This window comes from Pelophylax lessonae (genome assembly GCF_965119305.1).
Source record: "Pelophylax lessonae genome assembly, contig: HAP1_SCAFFOLD_291, whole genome shotgun sequence".
NCBI lineage: Eukaryota > Metazoa > Chordata > Amphibia > Anura > Ranidae > Pelophylax > Pelophylax lessonae.
In genome coordinates, this window is record NW_028120053.1 from 80,011 (window position 1) to 106,630 (window position 26,620).

Consider the following 26,620-nt stretch of genomic DNA (forward strand, 5'->3'; position numbering starts at 1 on the left):
GAGAGGAGGGTGGGGTATATAGAGAGGAGGTCAGAGGAGGGCGCGGTATATAGAGAGGAGGTCAGAGGAGGGTGCAGTATATAGAGAGGAGGTCAGAGGAGGGTGCGGTATATAGAGAGGAGGTTAGAGGAGGGTGGAGAGGTCAGAGGAGGGTGCGGTATATAGTGAGGAGGTCAGAGGAAGGCGCGGTATATAGTGAGGAGGTCAGAGGAGGGCGCGGTATATAGAGAGGAGGTCAGAGGAAGGCGCGGTATATAGAGAGGAGGTCAGAGGGGGGGCGCGGTATATAGAGAGGAGGTCAGAGGAAGGCGCGGTATATAGTGAGGAGGTCAGAGGAGGGCGCGGTATATAGAGAGGAGGTCAGAGGAAGGCGCGGTATATAGAGAGGAGGTCAGAGGAAGGCGCGGTATATAGAGAGGAGGTCAGAGGGGGGGCGCGGTATATAGAGAGGAGGTCAGAGGAGGGTGCGGTATATAGAGAGGAGGTCAGAGGAGGGCGCGGTATATAGAGAGGAGGTCAGAGGAGGGCGCGGTATATAGAGAGGAGGTCAGAGGAGGGTGGGGTATATAGAGAGGTGGTCAGAGGAGGGTGGGGTATATAGAGAGGAGGTCAGAGGAGGGCGCGGTATATAGAGAGGAGGGTGCGGTATATAGAGAGGAGGTCAGAGGAGGGCGCGGTATATAGAGAGGAGGTCAGAGGAGGGTGCAGTATATAGAGAGGAGGTCAGAGGAGGGCGCGGTATATAGAGAGGAGGTCAGAGGAGGGCGCGGTATATAGAGAGGAGGTCAGAGGAGGGTGCAGTATATAGAGAGGAGGTCAGAGGAGGGTGGGGTATATAGAGAGGAGGTCAGAGGAGGGCGCGGTATATAGAGAGGAGGGTGGGGTATATAGAGAGGAGGTCAGAGGAGGGCGCGGTATATAGAGAGGAGGTCAGAGGAGGGCGCGGTATATAGAGAGGAGGTCAGAGGAGGGTGCAGTATATAGAGAGGAGGTCAGAGGAGGGTGCGGTATATAGAGAGGAGGTTAGAGGAGGGTGGAGAGGTCAGAGGAGGGTGCGGTATATAGTGAGGAGGTCAGAGGAGGGCGCGGTATATAGAGAGGAGGTCAGAGGAAGGCGCGGTATATAGAGAGGAGGTCAGAGGGGGGGCGCGGTATATAGAGAGGAGGTCAGAGGAAGGCGCGGTATATAGTGAGGAGGTCAGAGGAGGGCGCGGTATATAGAGAGGAGGTCAGAGGAGGGCGCGGTATATAGAGAGGAGGTCAGAGGAAGGCGCGGTATATAGAGAGGAGGTCAGAGGAAGGCGCGGAATATAGAGAGGAGGTCAGAGGAAGGCGCGGTATATAGAGAGGAGGTCAGAGGGGGGGCGCGGTATATAGAGAGGAGGTCAGAGGAAGGTGCGGTATATAGAAAGGAGGTCAGAGGAGGGTGGAGAGGTCAGAGGAGGGTGCGGCGTGCAGAGTGGAGGTCAGAGGACTGTTTGCGGTGGGTGGTGCGGCAGTTTCCAGGTGGCCCCCCTCCTGGTCTCTGGTTCTCCTCACACAGACAGGTTGCTGATACTTCCTCGGTCTCCCAGCCTCCACATACCACATCAGACGGACTCCGGTTGTTATATATCAGATGACAGCACTGCGTTTCCAACATTTCTGATGAGAATAGCAGATAACAATACCACGCTTCAGGAGGTCAGCGCAGCATACAGCACGGCACTCTCTAGGAGGTCAGCGCGGCGTACAGCACGGCACTCTCTAGGAGGTCAGGGCGGCGTACAGTAAGACGCTCTCTCAGAGGTCAGCGCGGCGTACAGTGCGGCGCTCTCTCAGAGGTCAGGGCGATGTACAGTCCTTCCCCTGGACGTAGGTCGCTCTCGCTCGCCTTCCCCTGGACGTAGGTCGCTCTCGCTCTCCTTCCCCTGGACGTAGGTCACTCTGACTTCTTCCTTTGGTTCTCCAGCTGTGCGGTTGAAGCTCTGAAGTTCATGCTGACGCACGGTGGAAATGGCGAGGTGATGCAGAGCGTGGAGGCAGATGGGGGATGGGAGAACATGAAGAAGGAGGAGACTCACTATGTGGGAGTGTCATCACTGAGCAGGTGAGTTGGTGCGGAGTGACGTCTGGGGTGTATTGTAAGAATGGAATGCTGTATTTTTGTCTCTTCCCGCAGTGCAATGGTGCGCCATGCGGCTCCCAAACTGCCGGTGATTATAAAGGATCTGCAGGCCGCTCAGGGCAGCGTGTACGACAACCAGCGAATCACAGCGACTGCCTTCCTGGCACAGGTGAGTGGCGGCTGTACCTGGGATGGGGGTCAGTGTGTAAAGAGAGGGGACACTAGAATGGTGACCAGACCGACTTCCAGAGCCACACTACTGCCCCAGCACAGGAAGTGGAGATCTTCCATAGTTTGGGGTGGAGTTCCACTTAATAAAATGGTAGTCTCCTTTGCCGGTGAGAGGAGCTGGAAATTGCTCTCTTTATGTGTCTCACCAATGAGAAGGAGCCGCACTGGGCGCTGGATGCACCATCTGTAGAGGAACGTGCTCCGCCCCCATGGAATCCAGCCTGCTGGAAAGTGACCTGTGTGAGACCGGCAGCAGTGAAGGGGTTATCCCCTCACAGTGGACTCTGGCAGTGAAGGGGTTATCTCCCCCTATGTGGGCTCTGGGAGTGAAGGGGTCACCTCCCCCTCAGTGGGTTTTGGCAGTAAAGGGGTTATTCCCCCCCCCCCAGTGGTCTCTGGCAGTATAGGGGGTATCCCCCCAGTGGTCTCTGGCAGTGAAGGGGGCATCCTCCCAGTGGTCTCTGGCAGTGAAGGGGGTCTTCCCCCAGTGGTCTCTGGCAGTGAAGGGGTTATCCCTGTGACGGAACCGACCCACACTCCGCTTGAGTGCTTCTGTCACTATACCGCTTCCTCCAGTCTGATTATAAATATCCGATAATATGGCCGCCTATTGCAACCAAGAACTAGAAGGGACTTGTTTATCTGCAAAACTGGAACTCTTTATTGAGGAAGAATGGAGGCTTTTTATACACTACACACTCAGGTGAGGCTGTTCACATTATCATATGCAAACGCAACTGTAAACAGAAATATAATTAACACTATAAACATTAAGTTAAACAACTAGCCACCTGGACAATCAGGGATCTCATTCCAGGTCAGACTTGCCGGCATCAAGCTCACAAAGTACAATACAGATTATTACAAGTGCAAATACAACCCCCAACAGCTTGCTAGCAGACAATAGGTGTGTTAATTAGCAAAATTAACAATGGGTGAAAGACAGGCGGCGTGAGTTGATGAGACTGGTATGAGTTTCCCAGTGTTGAGCAGAGAACACAGAACACCTTCAGACAATACCAAGAGGCCACCAGCAACAGACTGTCCGGCTCCTACATTGGAGTACATGAAACAGAAGCCAATGTGATTGGCTCTTTCAATTAACATGTTCAGAATCAAACAGACCAGGAATAATCTTCACATATTTCTTGAGGGATATTGTGGATAAATATTACTGTCCCATTCGAAGTAATCCAAACCATATTCTCAGTATCCAATTAAGTAGTTGTCCATTATTTTCTCAATCACCCTGTGCCCCTAAGAGACACAGGGGACTTACTCCTAAGAGGGATCTGGGGAGCTGAGTGTGGGGTTTCCCAACGTATCCAAGGAAAGCGGAGTTCCAAGGGCCCCTGCCCACAATGACTCCCGTCACATCTCTCCCCTTTTGGAAGGAGACGCACACAGAAGGAGACCCCAGACGGGTTGACTTCTAAGTTGGTCCATAGTTCCTGTCCCACAATGCCCGCACCCACACGGTACCCCAAACAAATTGTCCCGAACAGAGCATTACTCACCATGCCAACCTCTGCCTCTCTCATAGAACATACCCGCCGCTGGGGAGAAGTGAGGACTCGCCCTTCTCCCTGGAGTCCTTTCAGCCACTTAGAGAAGACAGGGTGACGGGGCTCACTCCATCAGGCGGTTAGGGATCTGGGCCGACTGCCCAGCATCCCCGGGGTATATAAGTGGAGACAATAGTCCCATCCACTTTTGCTAGGTGAAAATCTCCCAGTGCTTGCAGAGCATATTCTCCTGTTTCAATGCCAGACCTTTTTCTGGGGTTACGTCAGGGAAGATCGCAGTTCCATCCACTATCACAGGAAATCCATTGTTTGTTAGTTGAGGGCAGAAGCCAGCGGTGCTCTGCCCTGTTAGCATTTCTGCTGGGGACCTCACATCATCTGCTCCAGCTAACTGTTGGGGAGGGAGGCCGGCTTCCTCCACTCCCAGACTGTGGATCTGCTGCTACGGAGGAAGGATGATCCCCTTCTCTCCCAAATTGTTAAGCTGCCATTGAGGAGATGAGCCAGCTGCTCCATCTCCCAGACTGTGGATCTGCTGCTGGGGAGGAAGGATGATCCCCTTCTCTCCCAAATTGTTAAGCTGCCGTTGGGGAGATGAGCCAGCTGCTCCATCTCCCAGACTGTGGATCTGCTGCTGGGGAGGAAGGATGATCCCCTTCTCTCCCAAACTGTGTAGCTGCCATTGAGGAGATGAGCCGGCTGCTCCATCTCCCAGACTGTGGATCTGCTGCTGGGGAGGAAGGATGATCCCCTTCTCTCCCAAACTGTGTAGCTGCCATTGAGGAGATGAGTCAGCTGCTCCATCTCCCAGACTGTGGATCTGCTGCTGGGGAGGAACAATGATCCCCTTCTCTCCCAAACTGTGTAGCTGCCATTGAGGAGATGAGCCGGCTGCTCCATCTCCTGTTCCCTCATCTGGCTGCTGGGATGACATTTCTGTGTCACTGTCATCCAGGTGCACAGATCCTGGCTGGGGAGGGAATAACATTTCCTCTGCTCTGGCTGACTTTTGGGGTGGGAGGACGACAACCTTCTCTCCCTTCTCCCCCCTGGATCCTGATCTGCTGCTGGGGAGTGACCTCCACCTTCTCACCCTGGGCCTCCGGAACTGCCGCAGGTGTGGGGCAGAGGTCTTGGACAGTCTCTCGTCCAGAATCAAACAGGCCAGGAATAGTCTTCATATATTTCTTGAGGGATATTGTGGATAAATATTACTGTACCATTTGAAGTAATACAAACCATATTCTCAGTGTCCATTAGGTAGCTGTCCATCATTTTCTCAGTGCCCCTAATAGACACAGGGGGACTTACACATACAAGGGGTCTGGGGAACTGAAACAAGAGTTTCCCAGGTTACACCAGTCCCTGGTCTCTGGGAGTAAAGGGGTCATCTCCCACTCGGTGGTCTCTTAGCAGTGAAGGGGTTATCTCCCCCTCAGTGGGCTCTGGCAGTGAAGGGGCATTCTTCCACTCGGTGAACTCTGGCAGTGAAGGGGTTATCTCCCGTTCGGTGGGCTCTGGCAGTGAAGAGGCTATCCTCCACTCTGTGGTCTCTAGCAGTGAAGGGGTTATCTCCCCCTCGGTGAACTCTGGCAGTGAAGGGGTTATCTCCCCCTCGGTGGGCTCTAACAGTGAAGGGGTTATCTCCCCACAGTGGTCTCTAGCAGTGAAGGGGTTATTTCCCCCTCGGTGGACTCTGGCAGTGAAGGGGTTATCCCCCCACAGTGGTCTCTGGCAGTGAAGGGGTTATCTCCCCCTCGGTGGACTCTGGCAGTGAAGGGGTCCCCCCTCCCCTCGCACTAATCGGAGGCTCTGGCATAGAAGGGGTCCCCTCTCCCCTCGCAGTAATCGGAGGCTCTGGCAGTGAAGGGGTCCCCCCTCCCCTCACAGTAATTGGAGGCTCTGGCAGTGAAGGGGTCCCCCTCCCCCGCAGTAATCGGAGGCTCTGGCAGTGAAGGGGTCCCCCCTCCCCCGCAGTAATCGGAGGCTCTGGCAGTGAAGGGGTCCCCCCTCCCCCGCAGTAATCGGAGGCTCTGGCAGTGAAGGGGTCCCACCTCCCCTCGAAGTAATCGGAGGCTCTGGCAGTGAAGGGGTCCCCCCTCCCCTCGCACTAATCGGAGGCTCTGGCAGTGAAGGGGTCCCCTCTCCCCTCGCAGTAATCGGAGGCTCTGGCAGTGAAGGGGTCCCCTCTCCCCTCGCAGTAATCGGAGGCTCTGGCAGTGAAGGGGTCCCCCCTCCCCCGCAGTAATCGGAGGCTCTGGCAGTGAAGGGGTCCCCTCTCCCCTCGCACTAATCGGAGGCTCTGGCAGTGAAGGGGTCCCCTCTCCCCTCGCAGTAATCGGAGGCTCTGGCAGTGAAGGGGTCCCCTCTCCCCTCGCAGTAATCGGAGGCTCTGGCAGTGAAGGGGTCCCCTCTCCCCTCGCAGTAATCGGAGGCTCTGGCAGTGAAGGGGTCCCCCCTCCTCCGCAGTAATCGGAGGCTCTGGCAGGGTCGGCGGTGATGTCAGTCGGTGGTCGGCGGTTGTGTTTGGAATTCTCGGCTTCCTCTGTTTTGTCCTCATTATCGGGGGGAGGGATCAGGTGACGGGGGGGAGGGGGGGTCATATGAAGCACGATTTATGATTTGTGGTGAAAGGTGATTGATCACCATTCTACATATGAAGAACGAGCAGAGGATCCTTCCAGCGATTATCATCTCCGGGTCTGAGCCCATCACCCGATCAATATTATGGGGGGGGGGTGAATACGGCTGTGTTGAGGAGACATTAGTATTGGCGGGGCCCAGGGGGGGCCCTGGACCCCGCTCTGCACTCTGGAACTTTCCGCCGTGACATAAGAGTTGCATCAGCCAATCCTGGCAGCCGATCGGCGTGATGGAAAAATGGACGGCTGAAAGCGGATCTGTAACCTGAGAGCAGCTGAGCGGTTATCTGGTGCCGGAGCGTGCGGCCTGACACCTCGTCCGTCACCACTGCCCCCCCCCCCCCCGTACACACACCACCCCCCCCCCCCCCCGGACACACACCACCCCCCCCCCCCCGGACACACACCGCTGACCCCCCTCCCTCCCCCCGCACACACACCTCTCCTAAATGACACAACGCAGAGTGACGCCAAATTCACCCCAACCGCCACCGCGTCCCGACTCTGCGCTGTGTACTTCACACCTCACCACCACGGAGTCTATCTATGCAGGGCCCGAAGTATCCAGCCATCCCCCCACCACCGATAGAGCGGGGCACTCGAAATATCCAACCATCACCCCACCACAGACAGAGCGGGGCCTCAAAATATCCAACCATTCCCCCACCACCGATAGAGCAGGGCCCCGAAATATCCATACAATCCCCCCACCACAGAGCGGGCCCCCGAAATAGCCAGCCATTCCCCCAAAATCAATAGAGCAGGGCCCCGAAATATCCATACAATCTCCCCACCACAGAGCGGGGCCCCCCAAAAAGCCAGCCATTCCCCCACCATCAATAGAGCAGGGCCCCGAAATATCCATACAATCTCCCCACCACAGAGCGGGGCCCCCGAAATAGCCAGCCATTCCCCCACCATCAATAGAGCGGGGCCTCGAAATATCCAGCCATTCCCCCACCACCGACAGAGCGGGGCCTTGAAGTATCCAGCCATTCCCCCACCACCGATAGAGCGGGGCCCCAAAGTATCCAGCCATTTCCCCCACCACCGATAGAGCGGGGCCCCAAAGTATCCAGCCATTCCCCCACCACCGATACAGCGGGGCCCCAAAGTATCCAGCCATTCCCCCACCACCGATAGAGCGGGGCCCCAAAGTATCCAGCCATTTCCCCCACCACCGATAGAGCGGGGCCCCAAAGTATCCAGCCATTCCCCCACCACCGACAGAGCGGGGCATCAAAATATCCAGCCATTCCCCCACCACCGATAGAGCGGGGCCCCAAAGTATCCAGCCATTTCCCCCACCAGCGATAGAGCGGGGCCCCAAAGTATCCAGCCATTCCCCCACCACCGATAGAGCGGGGCCCCAAAGTATCCAGCCATTCCCCCACCACCGACAGAGCGGGGCCTCGAAATATCCAGCCATTCCCCCACCACCGATAGAGCGGGGCCCCAAAGTATCCAGCCATTCCCCCACCACCGACAGAGCGGGGCCTCGAAATATCCAGCCATTCCCACATCACTGATAGTGCGAGGCCTCAAAATTTGACATGGAGGGCACTGACCTGGGGGGGGGGGGGGAAGGGGCACTGACTAAAACAACAAAAAAGTAAAAACATTCTGTGTGGCAGAAGAAGAGACTTTTAGTAAAGAAGAAGTGGCATTTAAATTACTGGTAATTCACAGCTCCCGACCTGTGAATGACAGTTCCCAGCCTGTGGGTGACAGGTTCCATCCAGTAAAGGACAGTTCCCGGCCTGTGGAGGACATCTCCCGGCCCTGTAGGGGACAGCTCCCGGCCCTGTAGAGGACATCTCCCGGCCCTGTAGGGGACAGCTCCCGGCCCTGTAGAGGACATCTCCCGGCCCTGTAGGGGACAGCTCCCGGCCTGTGGAGGACATCTCCCGGCCTGTGGAGGACATCTCCCGGCCTGTGGAGGACATCTCCCGGCCCTGTAGAGGACAGCTCCCGGCCCTGTAGAGGACAGCTCCCGGCCCTGTAGAGGACAGCTCCCGGCCCTGTGGAGGACAGTTCCCGGCCTGTAGAGGACAGTTCCCGGCCTGTAGGGGACGGCTCCCGGCCCTGTAGAGGACAGTTCCCGGCCTGTAGGGGACAGCTCCCGGCCCTGTAGAGGACATCTCCCGGCCCTGTAGGGGACAGCTCCCGGCCTGTGGAGGACATCTCCCGGCCTGTGGAGGACATCTCCCGGCCCTGTAGGGGACAGCTCCCGGCCCTGTAGAGGACATCTCCCGGCCCTGTAGGGGACAGCTCCCGGCCTGTGGAGGACATCTCCCGGCCTGTGGAGGACATCTCCCGGCCCTGTAGAGGACATCTCCCGGCCTGTGGAGGACATCTCCCGGCCCTGTAGAGGACATCTCCCGGCCCTGTAGAGGACAGCTCCCGGCCCTGTAGAGGACAGCTCCCGGCCCTGTAGAGGACAGCTCCCGGCCCTGTGGAGGACAGCTCCCGGCCCTGTGGAGGACAGCTCCCGGCCCTGTGGAGGACAGCTCCCGGCCTGTAGAGGACAGTTCCCGGCCTGTAGGGGACGGCTCCCGGCCCTGTAGAGGACAGTTCCCGGCCTGTAGGGGACATCTCCCGGCCCTGTAGAGGACATCTCCCGGCCCTGTAGGGGACAGCTCCCGGCCTGTGGAGGACATCTCCCGGCCTGTGGAGGACATCTCCCGGCCCTGTAGGGGACAGCTCCCGGCCCTGTAGAGGACATCTCCCGGCCCTGTAGGGGACAGCTCCCGGCCTGTGGAGGACATCTCCCGGCCTGTGGAGGACATCTCCCGGCCCTGTAGAGGACATCTCCCGGCCCTGTAGAGGACATCTCCCGGCCCTGTAGGGGACAGCTCCCGGCCCTGTAGAGGACATCTCCCGGCCCTGTAGGGGACAGCTCCCGGCCTGTGGAGGACATCTCCCGGCCCTGTAGGGGACAGCTCCCGGCCCTGTAGAGGACATCTCCCGGCCCTGTAGGGGACAGCTCCCGGCCTGTGGAGGACATCTCCCGGCCTGTGGAGGACATCTCCCGGCCCTGTAGAGGACATCTCCCGGCCTGTAGAGGACATCTCCCGGCCTGTGGAGGACATCTCCCGGCCCTGTAGAGGACATCTCCCGGCCCTGTAGAGGACAGCTCCCGGCCCTGTAGAGGACAGCTCCCGGCCCTGTAGAGGACAGCTCCCGGCCCTGTAGAGGACAGCTCCCGGCCCTGTAGAGGACAGCTCCCGGCCCTGTAGAGGACGGCTCCAGGGCCCTGTAGAGGACAGCTCCCGGCCCTGTAGAGGACAGCTCCCGGCCCTGTAGAGGACAGCTCCCGGCCCTGTAGATGACAGCTCCCGGGCCTTATAGATGACAGCTCCCGGCCCTGTAGAGGACGGCTCCCGGGCCCTGTAGATGACGGCTCCCGGGCCCTGTAGATGACGGCTCCCGGGCCCTGTAGATGACGGCTCCCGGGCCCTGTAGATGACGGCTCCCGGGCCCTGTAGAGGACGGCTCCCGGGCCCTGTAGAGGACGGCTCCCGGGCCCTGTAGAGGACGGCTCCCGGGCCCTGTAGAGGACAGGTTCCATCCGGCAAATGACGGCTCCCGGCCCTCGGCAAATGACGGCTGCCTAATGTGTGGGGGGGTCATTGTCTGATCATGTGACCTCTGTGCTCCGCCCACTCAGCCGTTCTGTGTTTGTGCAGCTCCTGCTCAGCAGTGATCTCAGCGGACTCATCTTCCTGGAGCCTCTGATGGACCACATGACCAGCCGGCTGAAGGACAGCAGCGTCACTGTGCGCATGCTCGCCGTCCGCGGCCTCGGCAACATAGCGAGTGGTTACCCGGAGAAGGTGAGCCGCCCCACGTGTCAGGGGAAGGGGCGGGGTGTCCCTGGCGCTCTTATCTACAAATCTTATCCCTTCACAGGTGCGCAAACACGGGACCCACCTACTGACCGCCATGATCAACGCCATGGACGACCGCGATGACCCCGAGCACATCGTCACCCAGGAAGCCATGTCCAGCCTGTGCCGGCTCCTCCCACATATACCGGACACCGACCTCCAATCCCTCCTCATCCACACCGCCATCCGGATACGCCCCTTCTTCGACCACGTGAGTGCCGGACCGCCATTATCCCCCCCCCCCCCCCGGGGACTTTCTTCTGTCTGCGCCCCTCACTGGCCACCCATCTCCCCTCCCCCCATATCAATCACCTCTCCTCCCCCCCCTTCCATATTCCAATCACCTTTCCCCCCACATTCCGATCCCATGCCCCCCCCGTCCATATTCCAATCACCACACCCCCTTGTATTTTGATCACCTCTCTTACCCCCCCCTTTTTAGCACTCCCCCCCCCTTTTTCTGACCCCTCCCCTTACTGATCACCTCTTCCACTCCCCCTTTCTTATCACCCCCCCCCCCTCTTTTTTGATCCTCTCTTCCCCCCCCTTTCTGGTCACCTCTCCCCCCCCCCCCTTTTTCTGATTACCTCTCTTCCCCCCTTTCTGGTCACCTCTTTCCACCTGCCCCTCATTCCTATCACCTCTCACCTGTTATTGGCTCACCTATGAAGGGCAGTGGGGTCTGTTCAGGTGTAGGGCAGCCATCCTTGTCTTCTGATTGGTTCACAGGAGAGGACAGATCTGCGCACCGCCTCCATCATGCTCTTCGGGACTCTCAGTAAATTTGTGTCTGGACAAGGAGAGGAGGTTCTGTCCGAGCAAATCCTCAACGGCTTGGTGGCGTTACTTCTCCACCTGCAGGACCCCAAACCGGACGTGGTGAAGGTATGTGAGATCCGCCCAGCCCAGATCACCAACCGCCATCATGTGACCTACAAGACACGCCCATTTTTTTGTCTTTCAGGCCTGCAAGTTTGCCCTGCAGACGTGCGCTCCGGGTCTAAACAACCAGAACCTGTCCGAGATGTTTACCTCCCACCTCCACCCCGACCGAAGCCTCCACTACGGGGAGTTCATCAACAATGTCAGCAAACACATGGTGAGGAGGATGGGGGCTTATATACCCTCCCCCCATATACCCCTCCCCCATATACCCCTCCCACCTCCACCCCTCCCCCCATACACCCTTCCCACCTCCACCCCTCCCCCCATACACCCTTCCCACCTCCACCCCGACCGAAGCCTCCACTACGGGGAGTTCATCAACAATGTCAGCAAACACATGGTGAGGAGGATGGGGGCTTATATACCCTCCCCCCATATACCCCTCCCCCATATACCCCCCCCACCTCCACCCCTCCCCCCATACACCCTTCCCACCTCCACCCGGACCGAAGCCTCCACTACGGGGAGTTCATCAACAATGTCAGCAAACACATGGTGAGGAGGATGGGGGCTTATATACCCTCCCCCCATATACCCCTCCCCCATATACCCCCCCCACCTCCACCCCTCCCCCCATACACCCTTCCCACCTCCACCCGGACCGAAGCCTCCACTACGGGGAGTTCATCAACAATGTCAGCAAACACATGGTGAGGAGGATAAGGGCTTATCTACCCTTCCCCATACACCCCTCCCCCATATACCCCTCCCACCTCCACCCCTCCCCCCATACACCCTTCCCACCTCCACCCGGACCGAAGCCTCCACTACGGGGAGTTCATCAACAATGTCAGCAAACACATGGTGAGGAGGATGGGGGCTTATATACCCTCCCCCCATATACCCCTCCCCCATATACCCCCCCCACCTCCACCCCTCCCCCCATACACCCTTCCCACCTCCACCCGGACCGAAGCCTCCACTACGGGGAGTTCATCAACAATGTCAGCAAACACATGGTGAGGAGGATAAGGGCTTATCTACCCTTCCCCATACACCCCTCCCCCATATACCCCTCCCACCTCCACCCCTCCCCCCATACACCCTTCCCACCTCCACCCGGACCGAAGCCTCCACTACGGGGAGTTCATCAACAATGTCAGCAAACACATGGTGAGGAGGATGAGGGCTTATCTACCCTTCCCCCATATACCCCTCCCCATACACCCTTCCTCCATACACCCCTCCCCCATACATCCTTCCCCCATACAACCCTCCACCATCCACCCCTTCCACCATCCACCCCTTTCCCCATACACCCTTCCACCCTTCCACCATACACCCCTCCCCCATACACCCTTCCCACCTCCACCCTGACCGAGGCCTCCAGTGCGAGGAGTTCATCAACAACGTCTGCAATATGTGAGTTCATTAACATTTAACAATGGGACAGACAGGCTTAACAGAATCCACATCACACCTCAATACACAGACAATAGGGAGAGCCTGTCTCTGACACTGAAGTACAATACACATTATCATAACTGTAAACACAGAACCCATTTGAAGCAATCCAAACCATTAAGTATCTGTCTTTCTCTACCAGTGACGGTGAGTACCATCCATTTCCATCCTTCCCCCATACACCCCTCCCCATACTGGGGGCGTATCCACCCTTTCCTATACACTCCTCCCCCATACCAGGGGCGTATCTACCCTTGCCCATACACCCCTCCCCCATATTGGGGGTGTATCCACCCTTCCGTATACACCCCTCCCCCATACTGGGGGCGTATCCACCCTTCCCTCATATACCCCTCCCCCATACTGGGGGGGTAACCTACCTTCCCTCATATACACCTCCCCCACACTGGGGGCGTATCCACCCTTCCCCATACACCCTTCCCCCATACTGGGGGCGTATTCACCCTTCCCCCATACTGGGGGTGTATCCACCCTACCCCATACACCCCTCCCCCATACTGAGGGCGTATCCACCCTTCCCTATACACCCCTCCCCCTATACTGCCTGTGGTATGTAGATACATTTGGGATGACTCATCTCTCCCCTCCCCCCTCCAGGTACAAGGCTATCCTGATGTCATCGCCCGTCTCATCCAGACCAACGTCTCCTACTTCAAGAGCATCTGGCCTGAAATCCGAGCCGCTGCCCCCATGTTTATAGGTAAGGATACGCCCACTGCAGGGTGACAGACTGATGGGGGTCTGCCCCTCCCACTGCAGGGTGACACCAACTGATGGGGGTCTGCCTCTCCCACTGCAGGGTGACTCTGATGGGGTCTGCCCCTCCCACTGCAGGGTGACTCTGATGGGATCTGCCCCTCACACTTCACGGTGACACAGACTGATGGGGGTCTGCCCCTCCCACTGCAGGGTGACTCTGATGGGGTCTGCCCCTCCCACTACAGGGTGACACCGACTGATGGGGGTCTGCCCCTCCCACTGCAGGGTGACACAGACTGATGGGGGTCTGCCCCTCTCACTGCAGGGTGACACAGACTGATGGGGGTCTGCCCCTCCCACTGCAGGGTGACACAGACTGATGGGGGTCTGCCCCTCCCACTGCAGGGTGACACAGACTGATGGGGTTCTGCCCCTCCCACTGCAGGGTGACACTGACTGATGGGGTCTGCCCCTCCCACTGCAGGGTGACAGTGTACTGATGCAGTGTGTTCCCGCAGGTTTCCTGGTGCTGCACATGCAGAAGGATCAGTCTAAGTTGGTGGATCTGGACCATCTGGTGACATGTGAGTTTCCTGACTCCGCCCTCCAACCATTACCCACAATTCCTTCTTCTGTCATAGAGATCAATTACTACCGCCGACTGTAATTGCTTCCCTCCACCCGCCGTCTCCTCCCCGCCCGGCACCGCCAACTGTAACCGCTTCCCTCCATCCACCGTCTCCTCCCCACCCAGCACCACCGACTGTAACCGCTTCCCTTCACCCGCCATCTCCTCCCCGCCCGACACCGCCGACTGTAACTGCTTCCCTCCACCCGCCGTCTCCTCCCCGCCCGGCACCACCAACTGTAACCGCTTCCCTCCATCCACCGTCTCCTCCCCACCCGACACCGCCGACTGTAACTGCTTCCCTCCACCCGCCATCTCCTCCCCCTTTCGGCACCACCGACTGTAATTGCCTTCCTCCACCCGCCGTCTCCTCCCCGCCCAGCACCGCCAACTATAACCACTTCCCTCCACCCGCCGTCTCCTCCCCACCCAGCACCGCCGACTGTAATTGCTTCCCTCCACCCGCCGTCTCCTCCCCACCCGGCACCACCAACTGTAACCGCTTCCCTCCACCCACCGTCTCCTCCCCGCCTGATACCGCCGACTGGAATCGCCTCCCTCCACCCGCTGTCTCCTCCCAGCACCGTCTACTGTAACTGCCTCCTTCCACCTGCCATCTCCGCACCGCCGACTGCAACCGCTTCCATCCACCCGCCCGGTACCGCCGACTGTAACCGCTTCTCTCTACCCGCAGTCTCCTCCCCGCCCGGCACCACCGACTATAATCGCCTCCCTCCGCTCGCTGTCTCGTGACCACCTCCCGCTGTCTCCTCCCCGCACCGCTGACTGTAACCGCGTCCTTCCACCCGCCATCTCGTCCCCGCCCAGCACCGCTGACTGTAACCGTCTCTTTCCATCCGCCGTCTCACACACAGGTCGGGGTTGCCTGATTACATTATCCTATGCAGATGAAACTATATACAGAAACAGAATTAACCTGAACTAATTATCTAGCCATCTGGACAGAAACAATATGTAAGTTCATTAATAATTAACAATGGGACAGACAGGCTTAACAGAATCCACATCACACCTCAATACACAATAGGGAGAGCCGGTCTCTGACACTGAAGTACAATACACATTATCATAAGTGTAAACACAGACCCCATTTTAAGCAATCCAAACCATATTCTCAGTGTTCATTAAGTATCTGTCTTTCACACCCAGTGATGGTGAGTACCGTCACATATCTTCCCCCCCCCCCCCCCCAAAGGTAGACTAACCAGGTACCAGACCTCCAATCGGTCTGTGCCTGAGTTAGTCAGGTAACAAGACCCAAAGAGTCAATCCATCATGGCAGCTTCCTTGACAAAGTTCCACATGGTTTGTAAGTTTGTCCTGGCAGGGCGCATGGAGCTCTCATAGCCGATCAGTCTGTGGAAGTCTGGTTTGGGCAGGCAAGACTGGGCTTCTTGGTCACTCCGTGTCCCTAATAGACACAGGGTGACTTGCACATAAAAGGGGCCTAGGGGGCTGAGAGAGGGATTTCCCAACCTCTCTAAGGTAGGTTGTGTTCCACGAGCCCCCCAACCAAAGTGACTCCAGTCACATCCATAATGTAAAAAAAATCAATTAGGAAAAAAATAGCTAAAATCGACTTCGAGAGACAAATAGCAGAGGAAAGTAAAAGCATTGTGGAAATCAATGGAGCTTGGAGAATAGAAATTCGCTCGGTGCGCTGAAAACTTTGCTGCGCTGAAAAGCGCACTTGTGGATATTGATACATGCCAAACGCCATTAATCCCTTGTACTGAAAAGTATAAAGTACAGCTCTTTTGTATAAGATAGCCCATCACACTCGGCGACAAAGAAAGAAACAGACGCTCACTGTAATAAATTTGATGACAACTGAAGTATCTCTCTGTGTCCTACAGAGCAGAGCTCAGGTTTATATACAGCCAGAGAACAAAAAGGGAGTTACAAGGGGTGGCTTCAAGACCACCAATCACAGACATGTATACATTCAAAAGTACAATAGAAAAAGAGTGAATTTTTATGGAATAACACAGCCGTGTGCAGAGACTCCAACTGCCAAGTGAACAAAGCAACATGGCTGCCACATGGATTCTCATGGACTCGGCCACACTAATTCACAAGCATGCACTCTCATCATAACCTGCTAGAGTGAATCCTATATAATACAGTTTGTAAAAACCATATTTGATAGTGATCATGCTATTGTTCCAGTGAATGGGACTTTATTATATCTGCAGAAGACAATAGCAGCAGTATTTCAATCATATGGATCAAATATGACAGATGCCATCCATTAATCCTGGTAAAGGGCAGATATTATTAAAATTACAAGAATTCCACATCACAAACATATCTCCGCAGTGAATACCCGGGCCCCGGCTGGCTGATATACATTCGTGCGATGGAGTTCTCCTTGCACTGCCATGGATCCGGATAATCCGGCTACAAGTAGCGTGGATTCTCATCTAATGGAAGGTTTCCACATCTACAGGTCTTTCCTCAATGCCAGTTAAAGCAATATTCGCTGTGCATAGCGATTACCGGTAAACTGACACTGGGAGACATAATAGCAATTTAACTAAAAATACATCTTAAAGAAACGTCTACATAATAACATTTCCACAACAAAAAGAACCCTAAGAAATTCTTTAAATATATCAATAGCAAATAACGAGGTCAGAGCATGTTGCACACATAATTAACGATGATGGGAGGATGGTTACAGAGGACACAGAGAAGGCAACTGTGCTAAATACTTTCTTCTCCTCAGTCTTTACACAGGAAAAGGAGGGCTACACTGACCATGACTGTATGGTTAGCAGTACTTCACAGGACTTGCCACTATGGCTAACAGAGGGTGAAATCAGGGAAAGACTGGATAACATTAACACAAATAAATCACCGGGACCGGATGGCGTACATCCCAGAGTACTCAAAGAGCTTAGTAATGTTATATCTAGATCACTGTTCCTGATCTTTGCTGACAGTATTATGACAGGAACTGAACCAGGTGACTTCAACAGGATCAGTTGATGGGGGTGCAGTGTTAGGGTGACCACTCCTGGGATCAGTTGATGGGGGTGCAGTGTTAGGGTGACCTCTCCTGGGATCAGTTGATGGGGGTGCACAGTGTGGTGGGATGACCTCTCCTGGGATCAGTTGATAGGGGTGCACAGTGTGGTGGGGTGACCTCTCCTGGGATCAGTTGATGGGGGTGCAGTGTTAGGGTGACCTCTCCTGGGATCAGTTGATGGGGGTGCACAGTGTGGTGGGGTGACCTCTCCTGGGATCAGTTGATAGGGGTGCACAGTGTGTTGGGGTGACCTCTCCTGGAATCAGTTGGTGGGGGTGCACAGTGTGGTGGGGTGACCTCTCCTGGGATCAGTTGATGGGGGGTGCACAGTGTGTTGGGGTGACCTCTCCTGGGATCAGTTGGTGGGGGTGCACAGTGTGTTGGGGTGACCTCTCCTGGGATCAGTTAATGGGGGTGCACAGTGTGGTGGGGTGACCTCTCCTGGGATCAGTTGATGGGGATGCACAGTGTGTTGGGGTGACCTCTCCTGGGATCAGTTGATTGGGGGGCACAGTGTTGGGGTGACCTCTCCTGGGATCAGTTGATGGGGGGTGCACAGTGTGTTGGGGTGACCTCTCCTGGGATCAGTTGATGGGGGTGCACAGTGTTGGGGTGACCTCTCCTGGGATCAGTTGATGGGGGGGCACAGTGTGTTGGGGTGACCTCTCCTGGGATCAGTTAATGGGGGTGCACAGTGTGGTGGGGTGACCTCTCCAGGGATCAGTTGGGGGGGCACAGTGTTGGGGTGACCTCTCCTGGGATCAGTTGATGGGGGTGCACAGTGTGTTGGGGTGACCTCTCCTGGGATCAGTTGATGGGGGTGCACAGTGTGGTGGGGTGACCTCTCCAGGGATCAGTTGGGGGGGCACAGTGTTGGGGTGACCTCTCCTGGGATCAGTTGATGGGGGTGCACAGTGTGTTGGGGTGACCTCTCCTGGGATCAGTTGATGGGGGTGCACAGTGTGGTGGGGTGACCTCTCCTGGGATCCGTTGATGGGGGGGCACAGTGTTGGGGTGACCTCTCCTGGGATCAGTTGATGGGGACGTACAGTGTGTTGGGGTGACCTCTCCTGGGATCAGTTGATGGGGGTGCACAGTGTGTTGGGGTGACCTCTCCTGGGATCAGTTGATGGGGGGGCACAGTGTTGGGGTGACCTCTCCTGGGATCAGTTGATGGGGGTGCACAGTGTGTTGGGGTGACCTCTCCTGGGATCAGTTGGTGGGGATGCACAGTGTGTTGGGGCGACCTCTCCTGGGATCAGTTGATGGGGGGGCACAGTGTTGGGGTGACCTCTCCTGGGATCAGTTGATGGGGGTGCACAGTGTGGTGGGGTGACCTCTCCTGGGATCAGTTGGTGGGGGTGCACAGTGTGTTGGGGTGACCTCTCCTGGGATCAGTTGATGGGAGTGCACAGTGTTGGGGTGACCTCTCCTGGGATCAGTTGATGGGGGCGCACAGTGTTGGGGTGACCTCTCCTGGGATCAGTTGATGGGGGCGCACAGTGTGTTGGGGGGACCTCTCCTGGGATCAGTTGGTGGGGGTGCACAGTGTTGGGGTGACCTCTCCTGGGATCAGTTGATGGGGGCGCACAGTGTTGGGGTGACCTCTCCTGGGATCAGTTGATGGGGGTGCACAGTGTGTTGGGGTGATCTCTCCTGGGATCAGTTAATGGGGGTGCACAGTGTGGTGGGGTGACCACTCCTGGGATCAGTTGATGGGGGTGCACAGTGTGTTGGGGCGACCTCTCCTGGGATCAGTTAATGGGGGTGCACAGTGTGTTGGGGTGACCTCTCCTGGGATCAGTTGATGGGGGTGCACAGTGTTGGGGTGACCTCTCCTGGGATCAGTTAATGGGGGTGCACAGTGTGTTGGGGTGACCTCTCCTGGGATCAGTTGATAGGGGTGCACAGTGTGGGGGGGTGACCTCTCCTGGGATCAGTTGATGGGGGTGCACAGTGTGTTGGGGCGACCTCTCCTGGGATCAGTTAATGGGGGTGCACAGTGTGTTGGGGTGACCTCTCCTGGGATCAGTTGATGGGGGTGCACAGTGTTGGGGTGACCTCTCCTGGGATCAGTTAATGGGGGTGCACAGTGTGTTGGGGTGACCTCTCCTGGGATCAGTTGATAGGGGTGCACAGTGTGGGGGGGTGACCTCTCCTGGGATCAGTTGATGGGGGTGCACAGTGTGGTGGGGTGACCTCTCCAGGGATCAGTTGGGGGGGCACAGTGTTGGGGTGACCTCTCCTGGGATCAGTTGATGGGGGTGCACAGTGTGTTGGGGTGACCTCTCCTGGGATCAGTTGATGGGGGTGCACAGTGTGTTGGGGTGACCTCTCCTGGGATCAGTTGATGGGGGTGCACAGTGTGGTGGGGTGACCTCTCCTGGGATCCGTTGATGGGGGGGCACAGTGTTGGGGTGACCTCTCCTGGGATCAGTTGATGGGGACGTACAGTGTGTTGGGGTGACCTCTCCTGGGATCAGTTGATGGGGGTGCACAGTGTGTTGGGGTGACCTCTCCTGGGATCAGTTGATGGGGGGGCACAGTGTTGGGGTGACCTCTCCTGGGATCAATTGATGGGGGTGCACAGTGTGTTGGGGTGACCTCTCCTGGGATCAGTTGATGGGGGTGCACAGTGTGGTGGGGTGACCTCTCCTGGGATCCGTTGATGGGGGGGCACAGTGTTGGGGTGACCTCTCCTGGGATCAGTTGATGGGGACGTACAGTGTGTTGGGGTGACCTCTCCTGGGATCAGTTGATGGGGGTGCACAGTGTGTTGGGGTGACCTCTCCTGGGATCAGTTGATGGGGGGGCACAGTGTTGGGGTGACCTCTCCTGGGATCAGTTGATGGGGGTGCACAGTGTGTTGGGGTGACCTCTCCTGGGATCAGTTGGTGGGGATGCACAGTGTGTTGGGGCGACCTCTCCTGGGATCAGTTGATGGGGGGGCACAGTGTTGGGGTGACCTCTCCTGGGATCAGTTGATGGGGGTGCACAGTGTGTTGGGGTGACCTCTCCTGGGATCAGTTGATGGGAGTGCACAGTGTTGGGGTGACCTCTCCTGGGATCAGTTGATGGGGGTGCACAGTGTGGTGGGGTGACCTCTCCTGGGATCAGTTGATGGGGGTGCACAGTGTGGTGGGGTGACCTCTCCTGGGATCAGTTGGTGGGGGTGCACAGTGTGTTGGGGTGACCTCTCCTGGGATCAGTTGATGGGAGTGCACAGTGTTGGGGTGACCTCTCCTGGGATCAGTTGATGGGGGTGCACAGTGTGGTGGGGTGACCTCTCCTGGGATCAGTTGATGGGGGCGCACAGTGTTGGGGTGACCTCTCCTGGGATCAGTTGATGGGGGCGCACAGTGTGTTGGGGGGACCTCTCCTGGGATCAGTTGGTGGGGGTGCACAGTGTGGTGGGGTGACCTCTCCTGGGATCAGTTGATGGGGGTGCACAGTGTGTTGGGGTGATCTCTCCTGGGATCAGTTAATGGGGGTGCACAGTGTGGTGGGGTGACCTCTCCTGGGATCAGTTGATGGGGGTGCACAGTGTGTTGGGGTGACCTCTCCTGGGATCAGTTGATGGGGGTGCACAGTGTTGGGGTGACCTCTCCTGGGATCAGTTAATGGGGGTGCACAGTGTGTTGGGGTGACCTCTCCTGGGATCAGTTGATAGGGGTGCACAGTGTGGGGGGGTGACCTCTCCTGGGATCAGTTGATGGGGGTGCAGTGTTAGGGTGACCTCTCCTGGGATCAGTTGATGGGGGTGCACAGTGTGGTGGGGTGACCTCTCCTGGGATCAGTTGATAGGGGTGCACAGTGTGTTGGGGTGACCTCTCCTGGAATCAGTTGGTGGGGGTGCACAGTGTGGTGGGGTGACCTCTCCTGGGATCAGTTGATGGGGGTGCACAGTGTTGGGGTGACCTCTCCTGGGATCAGTTGATGGGGGGTGCACAGTGTGTTGGGGTGACCTCTCCTGGGATCAGTTGGTGGGGGTGTACAGTGTGTTGGGGTGACCTCTCCTGGGATCAGTTAATGGGGGTGCACAGTGTGGTGGGGTGACCTCTCCTGGGATCAGTTGATGGGGGTGCAGTGTTAGGGTGACCTCTCCTGGGATCAGTTGATGGGGGTGCACAGTGTGGTGGGGTGACCTCTCCTGGGATCAGTTGATAGGGGTGCACAGTGTGGTGGGGTGACCTCTCCTGGGATCAGTTGATGGGGGTGCAGTGTTAGGGTGACCTCTCCTGGGATCAGTTGATGGGGGTGCACAGTGTGGTGGGGTGACCTCTCCTGGGATCAGTTGATAGGGGTGCACAGTGTGGTGGGGTGACCTCTCCTGGGATCAGTTGATGGGGGTGCAGTGTTAGGGTGACCTCTCCTGGGATCAGTTGATGGGGGGTGCACAGTGTGTTGGGGTGACCTCTCCTGGGATCAGTTAATGGGGGGTGCACAGTGTGGTGGGGTGACCTCTCCTGGGATCAGTTGATAGGGGTGCACAGTGTGTTGGGGTGACCTCTCCTGGAATCAGTTGGTGGGGGTGCACAGTGTGGTGGGGTGACCTCTCCTGGGATCAGTTGATGGGGATGCACAGTGTTGGGGTGACCTCTCCTGGGATCAGTTGATGGGGGGTGCACAGTGTGTTGGGGTGACCTCTCCTGGGATCAGTTGGTGGGGGTGCACAGTGTGGTGGGGTGACCTCTCCTGGGATCAGTTGATAGGGGTGCACAGTGTGTTGGGGTGACCTCTCCTGGAATCAGTTGGTGGGGGTGCACAGTGTGGTGGGGTGACCTCTCCTGGGATCAGTTGATGGGGGTGCACAGTGTTGGGGTGACCTCTCCTGGGATCAGTTGATGGGGGGTGCACAGTGTGTTGGGGTGACCTCTCCTGGGATCAGTTGGTGGGGGTGTACAGTGTGTTGGGGTGACCTCTCCTGGGATCAGTTAATGGGGGTGCACAGTGTGGTGGGGTGACCTCTCCTGGGATCAGTTGATGGGGGTGCAGTGTTAGGGTGACCTCTCCTGGGATCAGTTGATGGGGGTGCACAGTGTGGTGGGGTGACCTCTCCTGGGATCAGTTGATAGGGGTGCACAGTGTGGTGGGGTGACCTCTCCTGGGATCAGTTGATGGGGGTGCAGTGTTAGGGTGACCTCTCCTGGGATCAGTTGATGGGGGTGCACAGTGTGGTGGGGTGACCTCTCCTGGGATCAGTTGATAGGGGTGCACAGTGTGGTGGGGTGACCTCTCCTGGGATCAGTTGATGGGGGTGCAGTGTTAGGGTGACCTCTCCTGGGATCAGTTGATGGGGGGTGCACAGTGTGTTGGGGTGACCTCTCCTGGGATCAGTTAATGGGGGGTGCACAGTGTGGTGGGGTGACCTCTCCTGGGATCAGTTGATAGGGGTGCACAGTGTGTTGGGGTGACCTCTCCTGGAATCAGTTGGTGGGGGTGCACAGTGTGGTGGGGTGACCTCTCCTGGGATCAGTTGATGGGGGTGCACAGTGTTGGGGTGACCTCTCCTGGGATCAGTTGATGGGGGGTGCACAGTGTGTTGGGGTGACCTCTCCTGGGATCAGTTGGTGGGGGTGCACAGTGTGTTGGGGTGACCTCTCCTGGGATCAGTTAATGGGGGTGCACAGTGTGGTGGGGTGACCTCTCCTGGGATCAGTTGATGGGGATGCACAGTGTGTTGGGGTGACCTCTCCTGGGATCAGTTGATTGGGGGGCACAGTGTTGGGGTGACCTCTCCTGGGATCAGTTGATGGGGGGTGCACAGTGTGTTGGGGTGACCTCTCCTGGGATCAGTTGATGGGGGTGCACAGTGTGGTGGGGTGACCTCTCCTGGGATCAGTTGATGGGGGGTGCACAGTGTGGTGGGGTGACCTCTCCTGGGATCAGTTGATGGGGGTGCACAGTGTGGTGGGGTGACCTCTCCTGGGATCAGTTGATGGGGGTGCACAGTGTGTTGGGGTGACCTCTCCTGGGATCAGTTGATGGGGGTGCACAGTGTGGTGGGGTGACCTCTCCTGGGATCAGTTGATGGGGGTGCACAGTGTGGTGGGGTGACCTCTCCTGGGATCAGTTGATGGGGGTGCACAGTGTGGTGGGGTGACCTCTCCTGGGATCAGTTGATGGGGGTGCACAGTGTGTTGGGGTGACCTCTCCTGGGATCAGTTGATGGGGGTGCACAGTGTGTTGGGGTGACCTCTCCTGGGATCAGTTGATGGGGGGGCACAGTGTGTTGGGGTGACCTCTCCTGGGATCAGTTGATGGGGGTGCACAGTGTGTTGGGGTGACCTCTCCTGGGATCAGTTAATGGGGGTGCACAGTGTGGTGGGGTGACCTCTCCAGGGATCAGTTGGGGGGGCACAGTGTTGGGGTGACCTCTCCTGGGATCAGTTGATGGGGGTGCACAGTGTGTTGGGGTGACCTCTCCTGGGATCAGTTGATGGGGGTGCACAGTGTGGTGGGGTGACCTCTCCTGGGATCCGTTGATGGGGGGGCACAGTGTTGGGGTGACCTCTCCTGGGATCAGTTGATGGGGACGTACAGTGTGTTGGGGTGACCTCTCCTGGGATCAGTTGATGGGGACGTACAGTGTGTTGGGGTGACCTCTCCTGGGATCAGTTGATGGGGGTGCACAGTGTGTTGGGGTGACCTCTCCTGGGATCAGTTGATGGGGACGTACAGTGTGTTGGGGTGACCTCTCCTGGGATCAGTTGATGGGGGTGCACAGTGTGTTGGGGTGACCTCTCCTGGGATCAGTTGATGGGGGGGCACAGTGTTGGGGTGACCTCTCCTGGGATCAGTTGATGGGGGTGCACAGTGTGTTGGGGTGACCTCTCCTGGGATCAGTTGATGGGGGGGCACAGTGTTGGGGTGACCTCTCCTGGGATCAGTTGATGGGGGTGCACAGTGTGTTGGGGTGACCTCTCCTGGGATCAGTTAATGGGGGTGCACAGTGTGGTGGGGTGACCTCTCCTGGGATCAGTTGATGGGGGTGCACAGTGTGTTGGGGTGACCTCTCCTGGGATCAGTTGATGGGGGTGCACAGTGTGGTGGGGTGACCTCTCCTGGGATCAGTTGATGGGGGTGCACAGTGTGGTGGGGTGACCTCTCCTGGGATCAGTTGATGGGGGTGCACAGTGTGTTGGGGTGACCTCTCCTGGGATCAGTTGATGGGGGTGCACAGTGTGTTGGGGTGACCTCTCCTGGGATCAGTTGATAAGGGTGCGCAGTGTTGGGGTGACCTCTCCTGGGATCAGTTGATGGGGGTGCACAGTGTGGTGGGGTCACCTCTCCTGGGATCAGTTGATGGGGGTGCACAGTGTTGGGGTGACCTCTCCTGGGATCAGTTGATGGGGGTGCACAGTGTTGGGGTGACCTCTCCTGGGATCAGTTGATGGGGGTGCACAGTGTGTTGGGGTGACCTCTCCTGGGATCAGTTGATGGGGGTGCACAGTGTGTTGGGGTGACCTCTCCTGGGATCAGTTGATGGGGGTGCACAGTGATGGGGTGACCTCTCCTGGGATCAGTTGATGGGGGTGCACAGTGTGGTGGGGTCACCTCTCCTGGGATCAGTTGATGGGGGTGCACAGTGTGTTGGGGTGACCTCTCCTGGGATCAGTTGATGGGGGTGCACAGTGTGTTGGGGTGACCTCTCCAGGGATCAGTTGATGGGGGTGCACAGTGTTGGGGTGACCTCTCCTGGGATCAGTTGATGGGGGTGCACAGTGTTGGGGTGACCTCTCCTGGGATCAGTTGATGGGGGTGCACAGTGTGGGGGGGTGACCTCTCCTGAGATCAGTTGATGGGGGTGCACAGTGTTGGGGTGACCTCTCCTGGGGTCAGTTGATGGGGGGGGCACAGTGTGTTGGGGTGACCTCTCCTGGGATCAGTTGATGGGGGTGCACAGTGTGTTGGGGTGACCTCTCCTGGGATCAGTTGATGGGGGTGCACAGTGTTGGGGTGACCTCTCCTGGGATCAGTTGATGGGGGTGCACAGTGTGTTGGGGTGACCTCTCCTGGGATCAGTTGATGGGGGTGCACAGTGTGTTGGGGTGACCTCTCCTGGGATCAGTTGATGGGGGTGCACAGTGTGTTGGGATGACCTCTCCTGGGATCAGTTGATGGGGGTGCACAGTGTGTTGGGGTGACCTCTCCTGGGATCAGTTGATGGGGGTGCACAGTGTGTTGGGGTGACCTCTCCTGGGATCAGTTGATGGGGGTGCACAGTGTGGTGGGGTGACCTCTCCTGGGATCAGTTGATGGGGGTGCACAGTGTGTTGGGGTGACCTCTCCTGGGATCAGTTGATGGGGGTGCACAGTGTGTTGGGGTGACCTCTCCTGGGATCAGTTGGTGGGGGTGCACAGTGTTTTGGGGTGACCTCTCCTGGGATCAGTTGATGGGGGTGCACAGTGTGTTGGGGTGACCTCTCCTGGGATCAGTTGATGGGGGTGCACAGTGTGGGGGGTGACCTCTCCTGGGATCAGTTGATGGGGGTGCACAGTGTTGGGGTGACCTCTCCTGGGATCAGTTGATGGGGATGCACAGTGTGTTGGGGTGACCTCTCCTGGGATCAGTTGATGGGGGTGCACAGTGTGGGGGGTGACCTCTCCTGGGATCAGTTGATGGGGGTGCACAGTGTTGGGGTGACCTCTCCTGGGATCAGTTGATGGGGGTGCACAGTGTGTTGGGGTGACCTCTCCTGGGATCAGTTGATGGGGGTGCACAGTGTGTTGGGGTGACCTCTCCTGGGATCAGTTGATGGGGGTGCACAGTGTTGGGGTGACCTTTCCTGGGATCAGTTGATGGGGGTGCACAGTGTGTTGGGGTGACCTCTCCTGGGATCAGTTGATGGGGGTGCACAGTGTGTTGGGGTGACCTCTCCTGGGATCAGTTGGTGGGGGTGCACAGTGTGTTGGGGTGACCTCTCCTGGGATCAGTTGGTGGGGGTGCACAGTGTTTTGGGGTGACCTCTCCTGGGATCAGTTGATGGGGGTGCACAGTGTGGTGGGGTGACCTCTCCTGGGATCAGTTGGTGGGGGTGCACAGTGTTGGGGTGACCTCTCCTGGGATCAGTTGATGGGGGTGCACAGTGTGTTGGGGTGACCTCTCCTGGGATCAGTTGATGGGGGTGCACAGTGTGGTGGGGTGACCTCTCCTGGGATCAGTTGATGGGGGTGCACAGTGTTGGGGTGACCTCTCCTGGGATCAGTTGATGGGGGTGCACAGTGTTGGGGTGACCTCTCCTGGGATCAGTTGATGGGGACGTACAGTGTGTTGGGGTGACCTCTCCTGGGATCAGTTGATGGGGGTGCACAGTGTTGGGGTGACCTCTCCTGGGATCAGTTGATGGGGGTGCACAGTGTGTTGGGGTGACCTCTCCTGGGATCAGTTGATGGGGATGCACAGTGTGTTGGGGTGACCTCTCCTGGGATCAGTTGATGGGGACGTACAGTGTGGGGTGACCTCTCCTGGGAT

At 57.5% G+C, this 26,620-nt stretch overlaps 1 protein-coding gene across 1 annotated transcript in view; it reads left to right on the forward strand.

Moving 5' to 3' along the window:
• LOC309543671 (maestro heat-like repeat-containing protein family member 1) overlaps nt 1–26,620 on the forward strand; it is a gene marked incomplete at its 5' end in the record, with an annotated part of 136,785 nt that overhangs the window by 77,792 nt on the left and 32,373 nt on the right. The window contains 8 exons of the mRNA XM_082276123.1: nt 1,952–2,089; nt 2,162–2,276; nt 10,196–10,342; nt 10,419–10,607; nt 11,126–11,281; nt 11,361–11,495; nt 13,364–13,466; nt 13,984–14,049. Coding sequence (XP_082132249.1) covers nt 1,952–2,089; nt 2,162–2,276; nt 10,196–10,342; nt 10,419–10,607; nt 11,126–11,281; nt 11,361–11,495; nt 13,364–13,466; nt 13,984–14,049 — 1,049 coding nt within the window. The remainder of the gene's footprint in view (nt 1–1,951; nt 2,090–2,161; nt 2,277–10,195; nt 10,343–10,418; nt 10,608–11,125; nt 11,282–11,360; nt 11,496–13,363; nt 13,467–13,983; nt 14,050–26,620) is intronic.